General features: G+C 45.2%; 2 protein-coding genes across 2 annotated transcripts; both read right to left on the bottom strand.

Moving 5' to 3' along the window:
* Nucleotides 1–24: 24 nt before the first annotated feature.
* Nucleotides 25–7,944, bottom strand: LOC123413596 (protein argonaute 1B-like). Its single transcript, XM_045106533.1, has 23 exons — nucleotides 7,831–7,944; nucleotides 5,615–6,750; nucleotides 5,314–5,534; nucleotides 5,091–5,240; nucleotides 4,875–5,008; nucleotides 4,559–4,668; nucleotides 4,371–4,477; nucleotides 4,143–4,281; nucleotides 3,938–4,054; nucleotides 3,375–3,482; nucleotides 3,217–3,288; nucleotides 2,589–2,711; nucleotides 2,325–2,490; nucleotides 2,122–2,243; nucleotides 1,911–2,048; nucleotides 1,650–1,792; nucleotides 1,506–1,568; nucleotides 1,372–1,435; nucleotides 1,130–1,265; nucleotides 977–1,050; nucleotides 805–899; nucleotides 681–712; nucleotides 25–575 (listed from the first exon to the last, which is right to left on the bottom strand). The coding sequence occupies exons 2-23, from the start codon at nucleotides 6,740–6,742 to the stop codon at nucleotides 367–369; spliced, it is 3,651 nt and encodes a 1,216-aa protein (XP_044962468.1). The 5' UTR covers nucleotides 6,743–6,750; nucleotides 7,831–7,944; the 3' UTR covers nucleotides 25–366.
* A 3,622-nt stretch (nucleotides 7,945–11,566) lies between these two features.
* LOC123413601 (protein FAR1-RELATED SEQUENCE 9-like) lies at nucleotides 11,567–14,359 on the bottom strand. The gene is made up of 2 exons (XM_045106538.1): nucleotides 14,195–14,359; nucleotides 11,567–13,946 (listed from the first exon to the last, which is right to left on the bottom strand). Exon 2 carries the CDS (start codon nucleotides 13,941–13,943, stop codon nucleotides 11,760–11,762), a length of 2,184 nt encoding a protein of 727 aa, XP_044962473.1. The 5' UTR covers nucleotides 13,944–13,946; nucleotides 14,195–14,359; the 3' UTR covers nucleotides 11,567–11,759.
* Between the last annotated feature and the right edge of the window lie 5,112 nt (nucleotides 14,360–19,471).

Below are 19,471 nucleotides of genomic sequence, written 5' to 3' on the forward strand. Positions count from 1 at the left end.
ACCATGCAAGGAAACAAAGGCACATGCTAGCAAGTGATTCCTTGACATAGGTTCATAAATATTTTAAACACCAGTGATACAAATATAGGACTAGGCAGATATCTCACGCGGCACAGCCATGAAAGCAAAAGCTTCTCGCAGCAGCACCGGCGCAACGCAACAGACAAATGACGCCCAATTCAGTCGAATAGCTTAAAAGGTTTGTGCACCGGCCACACTAGTCACCAATCCGGTGCAGGTACTTAGAATGGTGTTGAAACAGAGTACAGCAGATAACTTTGGTTTAGGTTCCCACAATGGTGTTGAACAGCATCACCAATACGACTCACAGGTGCTTCAAGTTACCTCACGGTAACTGCGAGGATCTTAGCAGTAAAACATGACGCGCTTGACGTTTTCCTTGAGGGCGGGGAGAGGCCTGACAGCAACGTTCCCAAACCTGGTGCTGCTGCGTGGACCGCCCTGTGGAGGACCGCCACGTGCACCGCTCGCCACGGACCCGCTGTCGGAGGTGTCCGGCTCCATGTAGAACCGAGCCCGGAAGGCTGCCAGATGGGCATAGTATGCAGGAGGAACTGCAAGCAAGCAAACAGCCAATGGTCAGCATTGAACTTCAACAGCTTTGGATCTGGGGTGAGAAACTAGATGAAAATGTTGCTCCTGATAGATAGGGAGTTTACCAATCGATACAGAGCGGGTGCATCGAGCATACCTGAAACAGCAGAAAAACAATGTTTAATCAGCCAATTAAACATCAGTGAGTTTTGATTACTAGAAGGAGGGCATGATATAACAGTAAATTACGTGTAGCACAGGTTGTTTGTGAGAGTTTGCAACTCATCAGCAGTAAATTTGTTCTCGTCCCAGAGAACATGATAGTGGGCAGGCCGGCTTGTTCCCTGAAATGAGTCGACACTCGAATCAGCAATCAACTCATTCCGTTAAATGAACACACTGCAGATAAAGGAAATCCAACCTGAATGCCAGCATGGCTACACAAGTAGAAATCGAATTCTGTCGGATGGCAGATCTTCGAATCAACAACGGTGCCTAGAATTAGGAAGCATAAGAACGTTCAGATTCAAAATTTAACCAAAAAATAAAAACCTTATTTCCACAAGAAACTAACCAGGCAGTATGTTCCCGCTTCTATCGACAGTACGCTGATCATTGTGATTGTTAGCAAAAAGCCTAGTGTGGTGACGCTTCTGGACAACCACAAAAGTAACTGGAGGCTGATAATTTGGCTCCAAGGATGCACAGGCCTAACAAGATGGTTAAGAAATGTCAGTCAGGGGAATATGTGGAATGCTACCAGCCAAAATATGGGTAAGAGTTGCTCTATAGAAAGTGTAGCCAAACAAATTGTACCTTCCTAATGGCATCAAGTTCAAACAACAGAACTTGGTAGAACTGTCCCTCGCTGACACCATCCCTGAAAATACCGATTGCTTAATAAATAGGAAATCATAATTTAGCAAAGCTGCTCAAGAAAGGCTAAGAACCTGTAAAATATGATTCTCTGAGGTTTCTGCCCAGTTGCCCTCTTGAAAGATATGAGAAGCTCCCTGCAAATTTAACAGAAAATGCACTTTTAGCAGCATCCAAATATAGAGTTAGTATGTCTCATTAGATCACTAAGAGTTTACTTGATCATGCCGCCAGTCACAGTTCCTCTTTGGGGATCTTGCCATACTTTAAAAAGATCCTGTATCAGCTCTTGCCTATGGGCTTGGGCACTCACTAATCCTGCGTACTTAGTTATCTCAGGCCAGTCTTGAGAAGCAACCACCTAGAGGAAGGAATATTATCAAACAATCAATAAAACCACAGAACATCCAATACACCTAGAAAATTGTGGACCTTCAATTACATCTTAAGACATATCTCTATAATAACAAGTCACTTACAGCTGCAATGGAAGGGCTGGAATCTTCTCCAGGGTGAGGATGTGTAACATCAGCACCAAATATTATGGTCGGTCGGTCAGTAACAAGGCGAATCCTCCTTGCCAAAGCATCCACGAGTACAGTATTCCTTCCCCCGACCTGAAAAGTAGGAAAACATATAGAAAACCAAGGTCTATTATAGAGAAGGAATGGTTGGAGGTCAGTGAAATACCTTAACATTGATTTTAAGAGCTACATTTGCAAGATACTGCTTGCTCATCTTAAACACATGTTTTGTAAGACAACACTGGGATACCAATCCTAGTTCAGTCTCACAAATCCTTTTAAGATCCCCTGGAGAAAAACAAAAAAACAAAAATATAAGCAGAAGTATGCACTGGGGAATCTTCAAACGTGCTTTGGAAGAGATCATACCATAAAGAGAACCATTATTATCCGGCAGTATAACAATTAGCAGGTCAAGTTCTTTGCCTGGGGGATTGCTTGCGTTCATGGCATCATGATAACGTGCCTTCAGAGCTCTTTCCACGTGTTCAGGCCTCGCACTAAGTACGGGCAGCACAGGTTCAGGTGCAAAGTTCTAAGACATAGAAAAGAGGAAGTGGATGAGCACAGAATACAAAATAACCAAAGCGACACAGAGAAATATGAGAAGCTAGTTGCGTGATTGAACCATACCATTCCAGATATTTGGCACATTATAGCCAACTCATGACAGAAAACCTTGGCAGCATTATCTTGCACATTCCGAGAGAAGTTAATACATGCCCAGTGGCTGACTCTACCACCATTGACCATTTTCTACCCCACCAAAATGAACAAGTATGAGAACTAGTTAAAACATAACATCACAAGATGAGGGGGTATATGGGTTGAAGAAACAATGCTAATGGAGGGCATCCACCCAAATAGTATTGTTTTGAGATGTGCACATTCTCATAAAATTATCCCATGTGAACCTAGACAGTCTTCTAAAAAGTGAGAAAGGACAGCAGCAAACTTATGATTCATTTATGAAAGCTGCATGTTGCAAAGAAGTTGATATTCTTGCTATTGATAATTCTTTGAGCAGACAATTGCAGAAATAATTTACAGCTCAGATGGTTAATTGTTTCCCAGTTGTGTGATTCGTTCAGACTTATATTATTATTTCACACATCATTTATTTACCTATGCATGACTTTGTTTTAAAATTATTTCAGTAGAATTCTTCCGTAACAGCTCCCCGTATGGAAACAGGGAGCTGAAGGTCATCACAGGGAAGAATGATAGTCTTGATTAATCCTGACATTTAACCAAGACCTACCTTGTTCATCATGTTCCACTGGCCGACCCTGGGTAAGACATCCTTCTCTCTGCCACTATCATGGTACTTAAGCTATAATAAAAAAGAGCATGCAGTCAGCTGCTAATGCACAGATATGAAATCAACTGCTGTCTAATCGTAATAGAGAATTGACTTACCCTTGGCGGAGGCAGAACACGAGCTTCAACCGATGCAAGTTGCTCATCAATTTTTATGCCAAATTCCTGTGCATATGGATCTTCGTAGTACGCATTGTGATGCACAGTCTGGTTAAACGAAGAGAGAGAGAAAAGAGATTTAGACACTCAAGTTTAATAAAAGGATAGTCCTGGTGCAGATAACAGTGATAGTACCTAAGCATTTGACATGACAGATATAATGGGTCATAATAGTAAATAGTTTCCACCATAACAATTGACCCATCAAGGCATCAATAACTACCACATCCTCATCAAGAAACTACCATCTATTAAACTATGCTTGTGCAGGAACTCAAAAAAAAAAAAACATACAGATGCTTTATCTGCAATAGCATGAACTAAATAGTAAACACATCGAACGGGATAAACTATGTCAACATGATTTACTGGGGAAAACATCAAAGAGCTGCATAAACACATATGTACAAGTGTCAAGTGTACAGACACGGCATGTCAAAAGGCAATTGCAGCAACTATGTTACAACAATTTGCACCAAAATGATAAAGTAATTAACAATCACCTGCAAGATGTCCTTCTCACGCTCTTGAGGGCGCTGGCAAGTCACTTTCAGTAGAGCAGTTATTTGTTTTTCATTCAGTCGTTTTGAGTAGCGTTGTCCTTCAACAATTTTACAAACCTGACATTTCCATGTGAGAAATTGATGAACAACTTGTACCAACATACTGAGGTGTTAAAGGAAGCAAGGTTGTTGCAGATATACTAACCTCCATGGGGAGATAATTTGGCCTTTGCTGATTACCGACTTGCAAGCATGGTAAAGTGGTGTGCTGAATATTGAAACCATACGTCTCCAGGAAGTATTGCACCACAGTCTTCACAGTACCGCGATCATCAACAGGGAATCTACCACAGGAACACCCAACAAGGGATCACCCACAAATCTGCAGGAGCATAAGAGCATTCTGTGTATAAAACAAGAAAGAGGCACATACGATAGCTCTCGCGTTGCTTGTGATGTGAGGCCAGATATACGGTATTTCCTACGCATGTTTCCTCTATGTGTAACCTCAACCTTTACACCTCGTAGGGCTTTCTTAATCTGCAGGAGGGAGAATAATTATGATAACTAGGCAAAACAGAAGTCCCTGTGAACAACAGCGAGACAAGTAATGAATCGAACCTTCACACGATCTGAATCAGTGAGCGGTCTAACTGAGATGTCTCTGCACAGAAGCTGAGCAACAAACTCAATCACAGGGAGAGGCTCGATAAATGCTGTAGAAGACATATCTGCGAGAAGAAAAACCGTATAAAATCATTATTTCCGCAGGACCAATGAGCATTCAGTAACCTACACCTGGATGCAAACCAGAACTTGGTCACTATGTATTACTGAGCATTCAGGTCACCCACCGACCACATTTATCACAACTGAGAAGACAACAAATGAACAGTGATACACAAGGAGAAATCAAGATGGGAGGAGGGCATCTAACCAATATTCAGCGAAAGCCCCATCTGAGTAGGTCTTATACTTTGGTAAAATCCACGCCAACTTTCCAATCCGTCCCCAAGTCTCTGACGTCTCCCTAGGTTGGGAGAATAAAATGATCTACTAACTGGGGAATACCTACAGAAGAAAAAAGACAAATTTGAACCCATGCCACATGAATGAAAAACAATAACACAAGACATGGTTAACTAAGGTTTACCTGGCAGTAGGCAATTCCCGTAGCACAATGTCAAGCACCTGAAGAGCTTCTTGAGGTGCATCTGGTTGCCTCCCGGCTAGAAACATAGCCAAATGATGGAGATCAGCACGGGCAGCATACTTGATGACCACTCTGAATTGTCTCTCACGCCTTAAAAACAAAGGGGAATGTCAGTACAAAACCATGGCTAAGTTCAAGTAGAAATATCACAGCAACAACATACCTTGGTGTGGCTTGCCCACCAACGAGGCCTTCATCTTCATCTTGCAGAGCGATTTCAAATGTCCTCGTAGTAAATGGTAATGGCCCAGCTGTATAAAGGCTCTTCCTTCCATCATAGGCAGGCAGACGTCCATTCATATGAGATTGTCTATACAGCTTTACAAGTTCTGCAATCACAGCACGATTAACACCGCGCGATGTAACCTCTGGCGTTATGGTCACCTGATGAAACAAGAGTGATGATCAGAAATTGCAAAATAATAACTCCAGTGCGGGAATAAAATTTCATCTGAAGGGCATACGTCGTATTGGTGAAGGTCTTTATCAGGGAGCTCCGCGAAGAAATGATTGGCTTTCACCACACACCGATCCCCACATTTACCCATTCCAGGGCGCAATGGGAATCGAACTGATTTGCTTGATGCAGGTGCCGGTTGAATGGCTTGGCTCGTCGAACTTTGATCACTGATGTCAAGTTTCTGAAACTGTTGCTCGACTTGTCCACTGCTCACCTCTGCCACGGGCTGAGAGGATGAGCCAGCTCCCGATGCGGATGGTGAAACCACCGGGGCTTGATATTGGACATCTGGTGCTTGGTGCAGCTCGGGAACTGTTCTTGACTGACCTGGAGGAACATTGTGTCCTCCACGTCCTCCCCTATGCCCGCCATAGGATGGCTGCGGCATTCCACCCCCTCTAGGGCGTGGGCCACCACGTCCCTGATAGTCATGCTGTTGGTATTCAGGTGGACCACCACGACCCTGAGGGTCGCGCGGTTGATATTCAGATGGACCCCCACCTGGATGTCCACGGCCCTGAGGGCCGCGCGGTTGATATTCAGGTGGACCCCCACTTGGATGTCCACGGCCCTGAGGGCCGCGCGGTTGATATTCAGGTGGACCACCACCTGGATGTCCACGTCCCTGAGGGTCGTGCGGTTGATATTCAGGTGGACCCCCACCTTGATGCCCACGGCCCTGAGGACCGCGCGGTTGATATTCAGGTGGACCACCACCTGGATTTCCACGGCCCTGAGGGCCGCGCGGTTGATATTCAGGTGGACCACCACCTGAATTTCCACGGCCCTGAGGGCCGCGCTGTTGATATTCTGGTGGACCACCGCCTGTTTGTCCACGGCCCTGATAGTCACGCTGTTGATATTCTGGTAGACCACCACCTGCTTGTCCACGGCCCTGGTAGTCACGCTGTTGATATTCAGGTGGGCCACCACGGCCCTGATACTGTCCACCGCCACGGCCTAGGTGTTGCCCACCGCCACGGCCACCTTGTTGAGGCACCCAACCACGTCCACCACCACCGCCATGCTGTTGAGGAGGGGCTCTCTCAGCTGGCTGCGAGGAACCCTGTCCAGGAGCTCCCGAAGCCTCTCCGGAACTCTCTCCGGTGCCGGTTCTTTTCTTCCTAACCATGATGAGCGCTGCCAAGGCGAGAATACACCAAAATGTCAGGTCACAAAATTTATACACAAAAATGTTAGGTCACAAAAATTATACACGAAAACGTTAGGTCACAAAAATTATGCTCCAAGATGTTAGGTTACAAAAACTATGAAGTAGTCCCTCCATCCCATAACTAGTTGTCGCTGAAAGGATGTATCCAGATGTACTTCGGTGCTAAATTCATCCGTTCGAGCAACAACTAATATGGGACAGGGGGAGTAACAAGACTGAAAGATACTCGTCAGGTATAACTGGAAGCGGGAAGATGGTAATCGAGCAAAAGCCTAGCAAGAGAAAGGAAAGTCATGCATTTCTCAGTTTTTTAGTCCCGTCAACAAGACGTCCCCAATACGACTGCAAACCATGGTGGGATAAGTAAGACACATTCGGTCGACTCCACCTGGAAAAGTAGGCTAGAACACAAGCTCGGTCCTCACGGCATGGGTCTCCTGAGATTCAATTAACCCTAACCAAATGGCGCATCCGGGCAAACTACAACTATACAACTACCAATACCAGTAGTAAGACGATGACAAAAGCAGCCGTCGGTCCAGACATGGATGAACCGACGATGCCACGCATGAATCGGGCGAGCGAGCGAGCTGACATGACCAGGAAGGGCCTGACGATATAGACAGACAGACAGCAAACAAATCACCACTCCTTGAGTCTGTGCCGTACATGCATACATATAGCGTACAGTAGCGGTGCGGAACCACCGTCGCGTCGCGTCCCATGAGCAGCAGGCGCACTACGCGTCGTCGAACGGACTGGGCGCTATGGTCGGACGGACTGGGCGCTGGAGCCAGCCATGGAGGCGGCGGCTAGGGAAGGGAGCTCGGCGCCGAGATTGGGGAGGGGGAGGGAGGAGGGCCGCCTCCCTTCCTTTGGCCGGGCAGGGGCAGGAGGCCCGCGCGCAGCTCCAGGGCGAGCTCCAGAGCGAGCCCTAGCGCCGGTAGGAACCGACGGAGGAGCCTCGGTCGCGCGATGCGATCGCGTCGGCGCCGCGGGGAGGGAGGGGAATGGGAGGAGCGGGAGAGGGGGAGGGGGAGGTATACCTCAGTGGCGGCGCGGCGAGCCTCGGCGGACCGGCCGGCGGCGGCGGGGGAGGCTGTCGAGATCTGGGAGGGGCGAGGGGAGGGGAGGCGGCGTATGTGGGAGGGGGGATGGGTGGGAGCACGTGGCGAGCGAGGCCCGTAGTAATACTACACGCGCGGCTGACGGCAGCCCTCCTCTCCTGCCCTCTGCTGCTGCTGCTGCTACAGATAGATTTTGGGATCCTTTTTCTGCTGCGTAATAATAATAATAATAAATCCACTTTATCGTCACGCTCAGTTTTTCAAGTTTGAGTGCTGCTTATAATTCCTTATTTATTTATTTATTTCAAGATAAAACCAGCAATGCCCGGAAGAGCAAACGCATTAAGTGTGTTTACTTTGTTATCAAAAGAAAAAAAAATGGGTTCGCGTAGCTGGCATGATCGGCGTGCTTCCACGTTCCGTGCCCCACTCGTAAGGCGACTCGTGGCTTCTCCACGTCTGATGCCCCGTTCGTGAGGCGACACGTGGCTTCTCCACGTCCCGTGCCCCCCCCCCCCTCCCGAGGCGACGCATGGCTTCTCCACGTCTTGTGCCCCCCCCCCCTCGTGAGGCGACACGCGGCTTCTCCACGTCTTGTGCCCTAGTCATGGGGCCGACGCGCGGCTTCTTCACGTCTGATGCCCCCCTCGTGAGGCGACACGTGGCTTCTCCACGTCTCGTGCCCCCCCCCCCCCTCGTGAGGCGACACGCGGCTTCTCCACGTCTTGTGCCCTAGTCATGGGCCGACGCGCGGCTTCTTCACGTATGTGTGCTAGTCGTGAGCCGACGCGTGGCTTTCCCACGGATGTGTTCCAGTCGCGAGGCGGCACGCATAACCTCTCCCTCGACCTCCACGTCCTTGCCCCATTCGTGAAGCGACACGCGTCAACATTCTTCCTCTTCATGGCTATTCCCTCCATCTCTCTCACGTTTGTCCTCCAATCACAAGTAGACACATCTCGTCATTCTTCCTCCTTGGGGCTTCTACCACGTTTGCCCTTCAATCACGAGGCGATGCGTGTTGTCATTCTCCCTCCTAGCGGCTTCCCATGCGTGCACATTTTTTTGACGGGCCAATATTTGTGGAGGTATGAAAAAAAAATTGATGCTCAAAAAAGCTTTCAAAAGTAGTCTTCTTGAAGAATAAAATTTGTTTTTCTTCCCAGAACTACACGAATGTGTATCACGATTTTTTTCATGCACGTGAAACATTTATCAATGTGTATCCGAACAAAGATTCACATTTTTTGAATATTTTAATATTTTTCACATTTTACTATTCACCTCACTGGGTGCATGTGAGCTTAGGATCATGCTAATACAAACCCCATAATAGTACCACTAGTGAAATTTCATCATATGGCCCTCTTCGGTTAATCCCCTTGCCAAAGGGTTTGAAGGGGATTGGAGAGGTTTTAGGGGGGGGGGGGTGTTTAACTTGCAAAGGATTTAATCCCTTTCAAACCCTGCCTAACCGAACAGGCCCTAACAGTTGAACAAACATTATCGATTCATGCTAACGGAAAAATAACGTGGAACCAAAGATAGTACTCCCTCCGTTTCTAAATATAAGTTTTTTTAAAAGATTTCACTAAGGGACTACATACGGAGCAAAATGAGTGAATCTACACTCTAAAGTATGTCTATATACATCCGTATGTAGTCATCTAGTGAAACCTCTAAAAAGAGGTACATTTAGGAACGGAGGGAGTAGTATCAAGTAAAGCATATGAAAATGAAATCACGATAGTACGGTAAACAATAATGACTTGCTCAAACTTGTCTTTTGTTTCACAGGTTTTTCTTTCCATTTACTAGATTATTACATTTTCGGCCAGCACAAAAGAAGATATGCACACATGTTATACTGAACCCAAAGGTATACCTTGCTTCCTGAGTAGTGACACCAAAAGGCTTAACTGATGCTCCTCAAGTGGAATAAGAATGTGCATACTGGGTAACATTTTCTAGGTATTTTCTCCACATACAAAAAAATCCACCCACGAGGGTCTCCCAAAAAAGATCTTCACGATTTATCATTCCCTTGACTCTTCAGCACAAGGCCATAAACGTACCTCATACCATGGTCGCGGTATGCAGCTTCATCATCCATACATTCCTTATATAATGATTCATATTGCTTTGGACTGAAAAGCCACTGCTTAGCATCTCTGGTCCACCACCTCAGTACATATATTTCTGGAATTTTCAACACATTCTTAATACTAAGAGCTTGTCTCTGGTCCACCGCTTCAGCAACTTATTATTAGCCCATATTTCCTCGGATTCTACTTCGCATCCCTTCATACACTTGGTGAACATCTTATTAAATGCTTTCAAACCCCCAGCAAGTGCACCAAGGCAAGATGTGGAATTCTTTCGAATGTTCAAGTGACGACATGTGTTTGGAAACAATTCCATTGCTTTTGACATAACTTTGTCACCGCATCTGCAGGAAAGAATACCACACTGGCTCTTCCCAGCCAAACCCACATGTGCACAACAATGATTCATGTCACCAGCAAGAACATGTGTTGGGAAGCTGAAGACGGTTTCAGACCATTCAGTTCAGTCTCCATGGTAGCACGGTTGCACAGTCGGGGGTGTTCATCGTTTGCTTCGGCTCGGGAGGGGCCCTGCTCGAACCTCATCTCCCAGAACTGCTCCAGCTCCTCAAGAATGTCACTATTCCTGACATTTAAAATACAAAATGATCGCATTCTGAACACTAATTTCTCCATTTGTCAGGTATACAATGAAATAAATTAAAGAAACAAGAGTTACCTTCATCAAAAGGGTAAGAGTTTTAAAGGATAGTGTTGCAACACGTCAAGTTGCACATGCCATATGCTCCAGCTTCTCCCAGGTTAGGAAAGTCTTAAGAGTTTCTGTAAGCGTTGGCAATAAATAGCTGCTTCAAACTATGTAAAAACAGGTGAGTACAACGGAGCGACCAAGTGACCGAGCTACTTGTGTTCTGGCAGACTTGAACTACAGGCAATAGATATTACAGTGAATATAGCAAACAAAGACCATACCAGAAATAGCATGTACTGTACAAGCCAAAAATAACTTCGGAATAGTGCCTCATGCAGTCATGCTCAAGAAACAAACTCTGATGTTTTCCTATTAGGCGGAAGGAATTGTTGGAAACAACATGGATGTAAGAAAGCAACCGCAAACAGTCTTATTCTCATGAGTTCACACCTTAAACCAAAGACAAATGCTGATGTATTGGGTGCAATGTCATATGCCTGTGTCTCAGTTAGAAACCAGCTATTGCACAACCAACATCCACCGAAAACAACGGTTAAGAATAACCCATGACCTTGTTTATTTTTGTTGTTGCATGGTTCTGAAACATTAATATGTGATTTTTAGAAATGTCAGCCGACCCCCTTGGCTGACCTATATTCACCCATATTAATCCTACACTTGCATCAAGATGGCATGTATTGAAGTGTATATGTGGATTACCCAGCCCTTTCCATAAGTCCGGACTTTTGGTTGAGTTTGCTAGTGCATGAAGCTTAACAGCATCCATGGTTCAAACTGGCCGGTTGACCCCAATACACTGTCACCCACACAAACTTAAAAATAGCACCAATGAAAGTTCATCATAACAGTTCAACAAACATCATGGACTCATGCTAATTGACAAATAATTTGGAACCAATGATAGTAGTATCCAGCAAAGCACATGGAATCAGAGTAGTAACGATCAAAATCAAAGAATTATGACTTACTCAAACTTTATCTCGTTTCACAGGTTTCCATTTCCATTTTTAGATTACAGTTTAAGTCAGCAGAAAAGAAGGTATGCACATATGTTGTAAAAGACCCAGTTATCCATAAGTATATCTTTGGTTCCTCAGCAGCAACACCAAAAAGCTTTATCGATGCTTCTTTCAAGTGGCATAAGATTGTGCATACTGTGTAGCATTTTCTAGGTATTTCTCCAATTCTTTTTCTCCACCCTCGAGAGCCTCCCAAAGAGATCTTCTCAATTCCTCCTGCCCTTCACTCTTCGTCACAAGGTCATAAGCATACCTCATAGCATGGTTGCAGTATCCAGTTTCATCATCCATGCATTCCTGATATGATGATTCATATTGCTTTGGGTTGAAAAGCCACTGCTTAGCATCTCTGGTCCACCGCTTCAGTATATATATTTCTGGAATTTTTCCCACATTCTTGATACTAAGAGCTTTCAGAGTATGTGGACAAAGTAAACCCATTGTCTCAAACTGACTACAGCTGCAAGTGAGTTGCATTGTTGACATATTCAGATGAACTGTGCAGACTCTTGACCCTCTACCCTGCATAGTCATCTCAAACCGATATGTCTCACTGTCTTCACATGGAAGCGCCTTGAATTTTGTGGCACCACACCCGTCAAGAAAATATGTCTCGAATAACTTGTAGATTCTGTGTGTATAAACTTTTGCTGCATGATTCAAAATATCACTATGCTTTATAATACAAGAAAGTGGCCTTTGACAACACCGCACATCCTCATCAAACTCTTTTTCACGCCAGTCCTCAGTCAGCTTATCCACAGCAGCAGCAATTGTGGAAAGAGAAGTCGATTTATCGACAATGCAAGTGAATATGTTACTCAAACTGTCACATTGCGGCTCGTTCTCGACCCCACCATCAAAAGTGCACTTGTTCAGAGCACCACACCACTTCTGCTTGAGCTTATAAAGTTTGCTCAGCCACTTATTATCCTGCAACTTAAACTCACGGAGCATCGCAGTCCATGTTTCCTCGAATTCTGATTCTGAGTCGCAGCCCTGCATACACTTGGTGAACATCTTATTAAATGCTTTTGAAGCATTAAGTGCACCAAGGCGGGAAGCGGCATTCTTCTGAATGTGCCAGTGGGCAATGCGATGGCGTGTATTTGGAAACACTTCTTCAATTGCGTTTGACATAACTTGGTCTTGATTGGTGAAAATAGATCGGGGTTGCCGGTTTCCCATTGCCTCCAAGAAAGACTTGAACAGCCACGTGAAAGATGACACCGACTCATCCGCTAATAGCGCGCAACCATACATAGTGGTCTGCCAGTGGTGGTTCACACCAACAAAAGGCGCAACTATATAATTCTGCTTGTTTAAGCGGTAAGTTGAATCAAAGACAACCACGTCACCAAAACAGTCGTAGTCCATCCTGCACCTACCATCTCGCCAAAAGAAATTACTCATCCGACCAGCTCGGTCTAAATGAACATCCCAGTAAAACATTCCATCTACATTTGCTCTGCTCTTTAGATGGCTTACAATGCTTTGCAACTCTCCGGTCCCTACGGCTGATGTCCTTGTTACGCCGCTAAAACCAGGGAGCAAATCTTGCTTTGCTTCTGCATTCTTTGTTACGCTTGTGCTTGCAGCCATTTGGGAAGGCACACCCCCTAACTGGTACCCACCATACAACACCGCATCCGCAGCAGAACATGACCTCCCAGCTATAAGTGACTTGGCAGACCGCAGAAGGTGACGTTCTTCAGGTCTTACCAAGTTGTGGTTGTGATCAGACACGAGTCGGATTACCCTCCACTCACCCTGGCTGTTCACTCTGAAGCGAACCATGGCCCTGCAGTTGGTCCTGGTGTGCGGGTCGTTGAAGTTTTCATCGGTAAGTTTCTCTGCTTCCTTGAGCCCCTCCTTGGAGCAGAAGTAGTCCTTGGTCCTGATCCTCTTGGTGCCAGTGAAGTAGGACTGCTTGCCCTTGCGGACGCTGAACCCCGTGTGGTGCCCATAGTCGCAGTACAGCTTGTACGCCTCCTCCTCGCTGTACACCACCTTCAGGAGCAGCTCCTCGGCCCCTTCCTTGCTGCCCTGCACCGTTGGGGCCTCCTCGCTCTCTTCCTCAACAGTCGCTCCTCGCACCCTCATTCCGCCGCCGGGATGAGAAACCGGCACTTGCCCTCCTTCTCCGCTGGTCCCTTCAAGGCCTACAGGAGCACCGCCGCCCTGCGGCCCGGCTTCTTCACACTGGTCTGCCCCAACGACGGCGCCGGCATTCTCATCGACGCACATTGGGTCTCCGCCCCCGGCGTCGGCGCCTTCGCCGTCGGCGTTCACCATGGCCTACAAAGTCAAACACCGGAGATCGATCACACAAACCGTTGAATGAAGGAAATGCTATCAACCCTAGCCAGCATCTGAAACCTATAGCCTCACGAAGGGGAAAAGCTACTAAACATCATCAGAGCTAAGCCATCCGCTATCCACGGGGCCGGATCTAGCCTATAACACTACATGGAACGAATTTCTCGACCTCGTCGGCGGCGCTTAGCTGCGGGAGGAACCATGGATGGGCGGCGAAATGTTAATACCTCAACAGAGACCAGCGGCCGGAGTCGCGGCGGAGCGACCGCGGCGCGGCGCCGGAGCCTGCCTATAGATTGACGGCGCTGATACGGCCGCCTCCGCCGCACGCTTGAGCCGCCCCCGCCCGGGCTCGCCGGAGTCGGTCGCGCCGCCCGCCGGAGAGTCGTGGTCGGTCGCCTCCCCAATCCGGTTCAGGAACGCTCGGTCGGCTTTGGTTTTTGTGTGTGTGTGTGCGTGTGCTCGAGCTCGAGCCCGATTAGTATGGGCCGGCAAGGTAAAAGGAGCCCAAATGCAGGATTATTACTTGAAATTACTTCGCAGGAGGAAAAAAGGTTGACTAAAAAAAAGATGGATGGCAATTTGGGCTACTCATGTCAGTCACACAAATCCAGTAAAAGTTTTTTTTAAAAAAAATTGCATTAAAAATGTGGACATAAATTTGGCGTTTTTTTCTATATCATGAGTGGTTTTGTGCTTCGTGAGAAAATGCATCATGTGCTCCAAGAGTTATAGCTAGGTGTAGTGTGTTGAGATGATTGACAAATGCGGCCAAGAGTACGAAGTGTGATGATGCATTAAAAACAAGTCTGCATTGGTTAATTTGGAAACCCCCTACTACAATAATATTGTTATTGAATATCAACATGTGGTTGAATGGTTAGGAGAATGGTGGTACTCTCCAGCCCCTTGATCAAATCTCATGTTTGACGGTTTGGTGTCTCATTAATCAGAATTATTCTTTCAGTATGAGGCAACATTTCTGTCGATGGCAAGGCATTTGCCTATGATGGCTTCGTCGGTCTTGAAGTTCTGCAATGACGACCCGATCTTTGATAGGTGATGTGTGAGTACATGTATGGTGGTGTCAGTGTGTGTGCTTCTATCCTTTAGTTGGTGTTTCTCGAAAGAAAAATGTTATCGCAATTAAAATGTTCCTTAGATTTCATAAAAAAAATAGTTCTTTAGATTAGTTATGATCTAGAGGAACTGGTCAAATTCCATGGCAACCACCTCACATGTTTAACTATACCAAATCTCTCTTATGTAGGTAAGACTCGGAGATCAAGATGTGTAAACTTCATATAAATAAATGTAAATAAAATCGGATTAAAACAATGTGTTATTTCAGTAACCCCTTATCCAACTTTATATAATAGATTGAGTTTGGGAAGCGTTTTTTTGTCATGATTTGCTAGCAACATCATGTACAAGGCTACTCATATTTAGATAGGTCAGTGGTGCTGCAAATGTGGACAACCACACCATTTGCAGCAGAATTAAATGATCACATAAGTGGAGATGTGATGTTTCGTGAGGTAATAATGATGTTTAGCTACACACAACAATTATCGCCCGTCGGCCCCTATAAGTAAGGGAACCACTAGGGATCAGACTACTGATCCCTAACGTTTCATCAGACTAGCCCGTGGCTGTTGGATTAGTAGCACACGAGCCGTTAGATCCTGTGCAGATCACGAGCCGTTAGGTTGTTTATTAGATTTGGCAACTCCTTTAAATACGATGATTCCTCTAACTGCTCCGCTGTCATAGCCAGTTAATTCGTACCAGCATTGCTTCTTAGAACCAAGCTGCATCTGCGTCTGCTTCCATCGTTCAATCAAGCAAGGATGTGATAGTAATAGTTTTTAAAATTACTCTGATGAAAACACGAAAACTTGTATCGAGTGTGCCTATATTTTGTTTCCAACACATCAAAATTTGCTTCCACTAACTTCCCAATTTGCTTCTCAGACTTTTTTTGCTTCTCAGACTTTTTTTATTATGCAATCTTACAAAAAAAATGTCCAAGAACCTTGCTTCCACATATTTTTTTTTGCTTCTCAGACTTTTTTTCACATAGAATGAAATTGACTCCTATAAATTTTTATTATGTTTCTAACACGAGAAAACTTTGTTTACATCCATTACAAAAGTGTTTCCATCACAAAAGTATTTGCTTATAACCAAACATAAGTTAGTTTTTGCCGTTTATACAATATGTTTCAGGCGCCACAGCTTCTTGTTTATTTCAAGTGGCCAATAATACAATGCTTCCTAAGTTCATATTGTATATTTCCACTTCCCCTCACATAGCAAACGATCGTCTTCATTGTGAGGTAGATCCAATTGGTGCCATGCTTCTTAGTGCATAGACGAGGCGACCTCCATATAGACATGTATTGTTGGTGCATCTTGGCCCTGAAGGAGTAGCACACAATATATTGAAGCATACATTTATTAAACATGATGCATACATATCAAAGGTAGGACCCAACAATTGGTATTACATGTGCATTACAATACTGATGAAGCATAGAATGTTTATAATACATTGGTGAACAAATAAGAAAAATAAACCCAAAAAAATTAGATGCTAAAACTATGGTAGAAAAAAACTAAAGGGAAATATATTTAGTTTATTATATGAGTATGGCATGACAAGGAAAAAATGCTTAGTAAGCATGGAAGCAGTCCAAATAAACGAAGGAAGCATGAGTGTGACTATGTGCAGCTAAACATCTGAACAGAAAAAGCACAAGTGGCAAACAAACAAAGAATTATTATCATTGTGTGAAACAAAATGTATATAAAATGGAAGCATATATGATAAATAAAGGGAGCATAACTAGTTAGGAAGCCTGGTTATCATAACAGATGTTGGACAGAATTGATACATACACTGGTAAATGGTAATACAGAAATTGATACATACATACAAGTGTGTGTACATGTGACACATGAAGCATATTGGGATGTATTTGAGATATAAATTGCATACATAGGAAGCACGGGTACCACGTATGAAAAATATTCAAAACAAATGCTAGTCCACGAATGAACATATGAAACAATTAGTCTACTGGATGAATTAGACAGCAAATTTCGTTGCAAAAGATGAGAAAAATCCCAAATCTGGGACAATGCACAAAAATACAAAATACCTAGGAACTGGGATGGGGAGCTCCAGAAAGTTGCGGCCGATGTAATGCGGCAGATTCAATCGACGGGGGAAGCCTTGGCGATGGTGCGGATGGAATGAGGATGCCTGATCCGCTCGCCGCCGGCGGGGTGGTAGATCCGAGGGGGGGGGCGAGCTGGTTGTGCGGGGCGGGTCGAGCACGACGGTGAGCTGGATGTGAGAGTACACTTCGGTGGACGGTGAGGGTCGCGTCAGTGGTCGGTGGGGGTAGCGGGGTCGGTGGCCTGTAGGGGCAACGACGATGGCTGGTGGCGGTGGAGGAGATGCCGCTGCATGCGTCGAGGGCGAGGTGTGAAATGGAGGAGGGGACAGAGCACGGCACTGGGTTTGTGGATGCGAGGACTATCCGGTGGATGGTGAGGGTGGCGTCCGTGGCCGGTGGGGGCAGCGGGTTCGGTGCCTGTAGTGGCAGCGGCGTTGGCTGGTGGCGGTGGAGGGGATGCCGCTGCCGGCGACAATGGCGAGGTGGGGAAACAGGGGAGGGGACAGAGCACGGGCGGGGGTTGTGGAGAGTTAACTGGAGTGGATTACGCGCGGGATTTACGGGATACGGTATGCAGATGAATCCGGAGCGTCGGGATTTTTCTGGATCGACGTGAGTAGATAGGTCTGACGATGACGTTGTTTCCAGACTATAGATACTAAGCGTTTCCCTATAAGTAACTACCTTATTCCTAGTATAGCATGATCGCACTCGGTTGATATAGAAAGAATGGCAAAAAGTTTAGGAGGGAAGAAACAATGACGAGCATGATGAATGAGACGGACGATCACATAGCATGGTCTAAAGGGAATGTGATGCATCAGAACAATGACATATGCGATTGATCAAATCTCGGTAGTGGGAGACTAGGAAGGAAATGCTATCAGCCCAAGCTAACATCTCAAACCTAGCCTCATGAAGGGGAAAAGCTACTAGACATCATCAGAGCTAAGCAACCTGCTTTCCACGGGGGCGGATCTCTTCCAAATGTCACGAATTTCTCGACCTTGCAGGCGGTGCTTAGCTGAGGGAGGAATCTTGGATGGAGAACAAAATGCTCGTACTTCAGTAGAGACAAGTGGGCAGAATCGCGGTAGAGCAACCGCAGTGCGACACCGGAGCTTTCCTATAGCTTGGTAGTGCAGAGAAGGCTGCCTCCGCCATACGCATCAGCCGCCTCGACCGAGCTAGTCGGAGAGTCGTGGTCCATCACCTTCCCAATCCGGATCTGTGTGAAGCACCCGTGTGGGTGTGAGGGGCCGAGGGCTATGCCATCTGTACTGATTTTTTTACTCGATGTCATCCGTACTGATTACTATCGAACCGGCCCAAAACTGTAGCAAGCGTGATATTCTTTTCCCCATTTTTTCCAGATCTCCATGCTTTGTAGTACGGTTTCTCATTTTTTTTATTGTTTTTGGTTTCCCCTTTCCAATTTTTCATTCCATCGGTTTTCATCAGTATTTTGTTTCTTTCTTCAGTTTTTTCTTCTTTCTCTTTTCATTTTTTATTTCTTCCCACATTTCTATATGTTAAGAAAGTATTGTACATTTTTTCAAATATATATATTTATATGTACTTTTTTTCATATGTATTGTATATTTTTTGTATACATCTAAAATATCTTTTATATTAACATTTTTTAATATATTTTCACATCTCTATTATTAAAGCAAAATCGAATGTCGTGATGGTTCGACCTCCTACCGACATCCCTATCAATAAGTCCTCCCACCCTCTCACATCCCACCGATTTTTATCATCTTAAGTTCCACTCCCACGTCCCGTTTAGAGCGATTTAAATTTTAAACCAAAAAAAACTACCCACGCGCACATTCTCCCCTATGCGATCACCAACCGCCCAACTAGCCCAATCAGGAAATGTTCCATTTTTCAAATGTGTTTTCGAAAAATTCAAAAAATGTTCGCGGTTGCAAAATTTGTTCATAATTTCATAATTTATACATATATTAAAAATGTTCCTGTTGCCGAAAATTGTTCAAAAATTGAGAAAATATCCGCAGTTATGAACATTTGTTCGGAATGTCAGGAAATGTTCCATTTTTCAAATGTGTTTTAAAAAATTCAAAAAATGTTTGCGGTTTCCAAATTTGTTCAGAATTTCATAATTTATACATATATTAAAAACAAATGTTCCTGTTGCCGAACGACCCTTGGCCGGAATCGTTTTTATGTCGTATGGCCCTCTGTCTCGCACCTCTTTCCCTTCCAATCTCACCCAATCTCTCACATGTGGCAGCGTCAACGATCTGACATGGGTCGCCTCCGGCAATATTAGTGATCTGAAGTTTCTGAATA

This window comes from Hordeum vulgare, chromosome 7H, assembly GCF_904849725.1.
Source record: "Hordeum vulgare subsp. vulgare chromosome 7H, MorexV3_pseudomolecules_assembly, whole genome shotgun sequence".
NCBI classification, from domain to species: Eukaryota; Viridiplantae; Streptophyta; class Magnoliopsida; order Poales; family Poaceae; genus Hordeum; species Hordeum vulgare.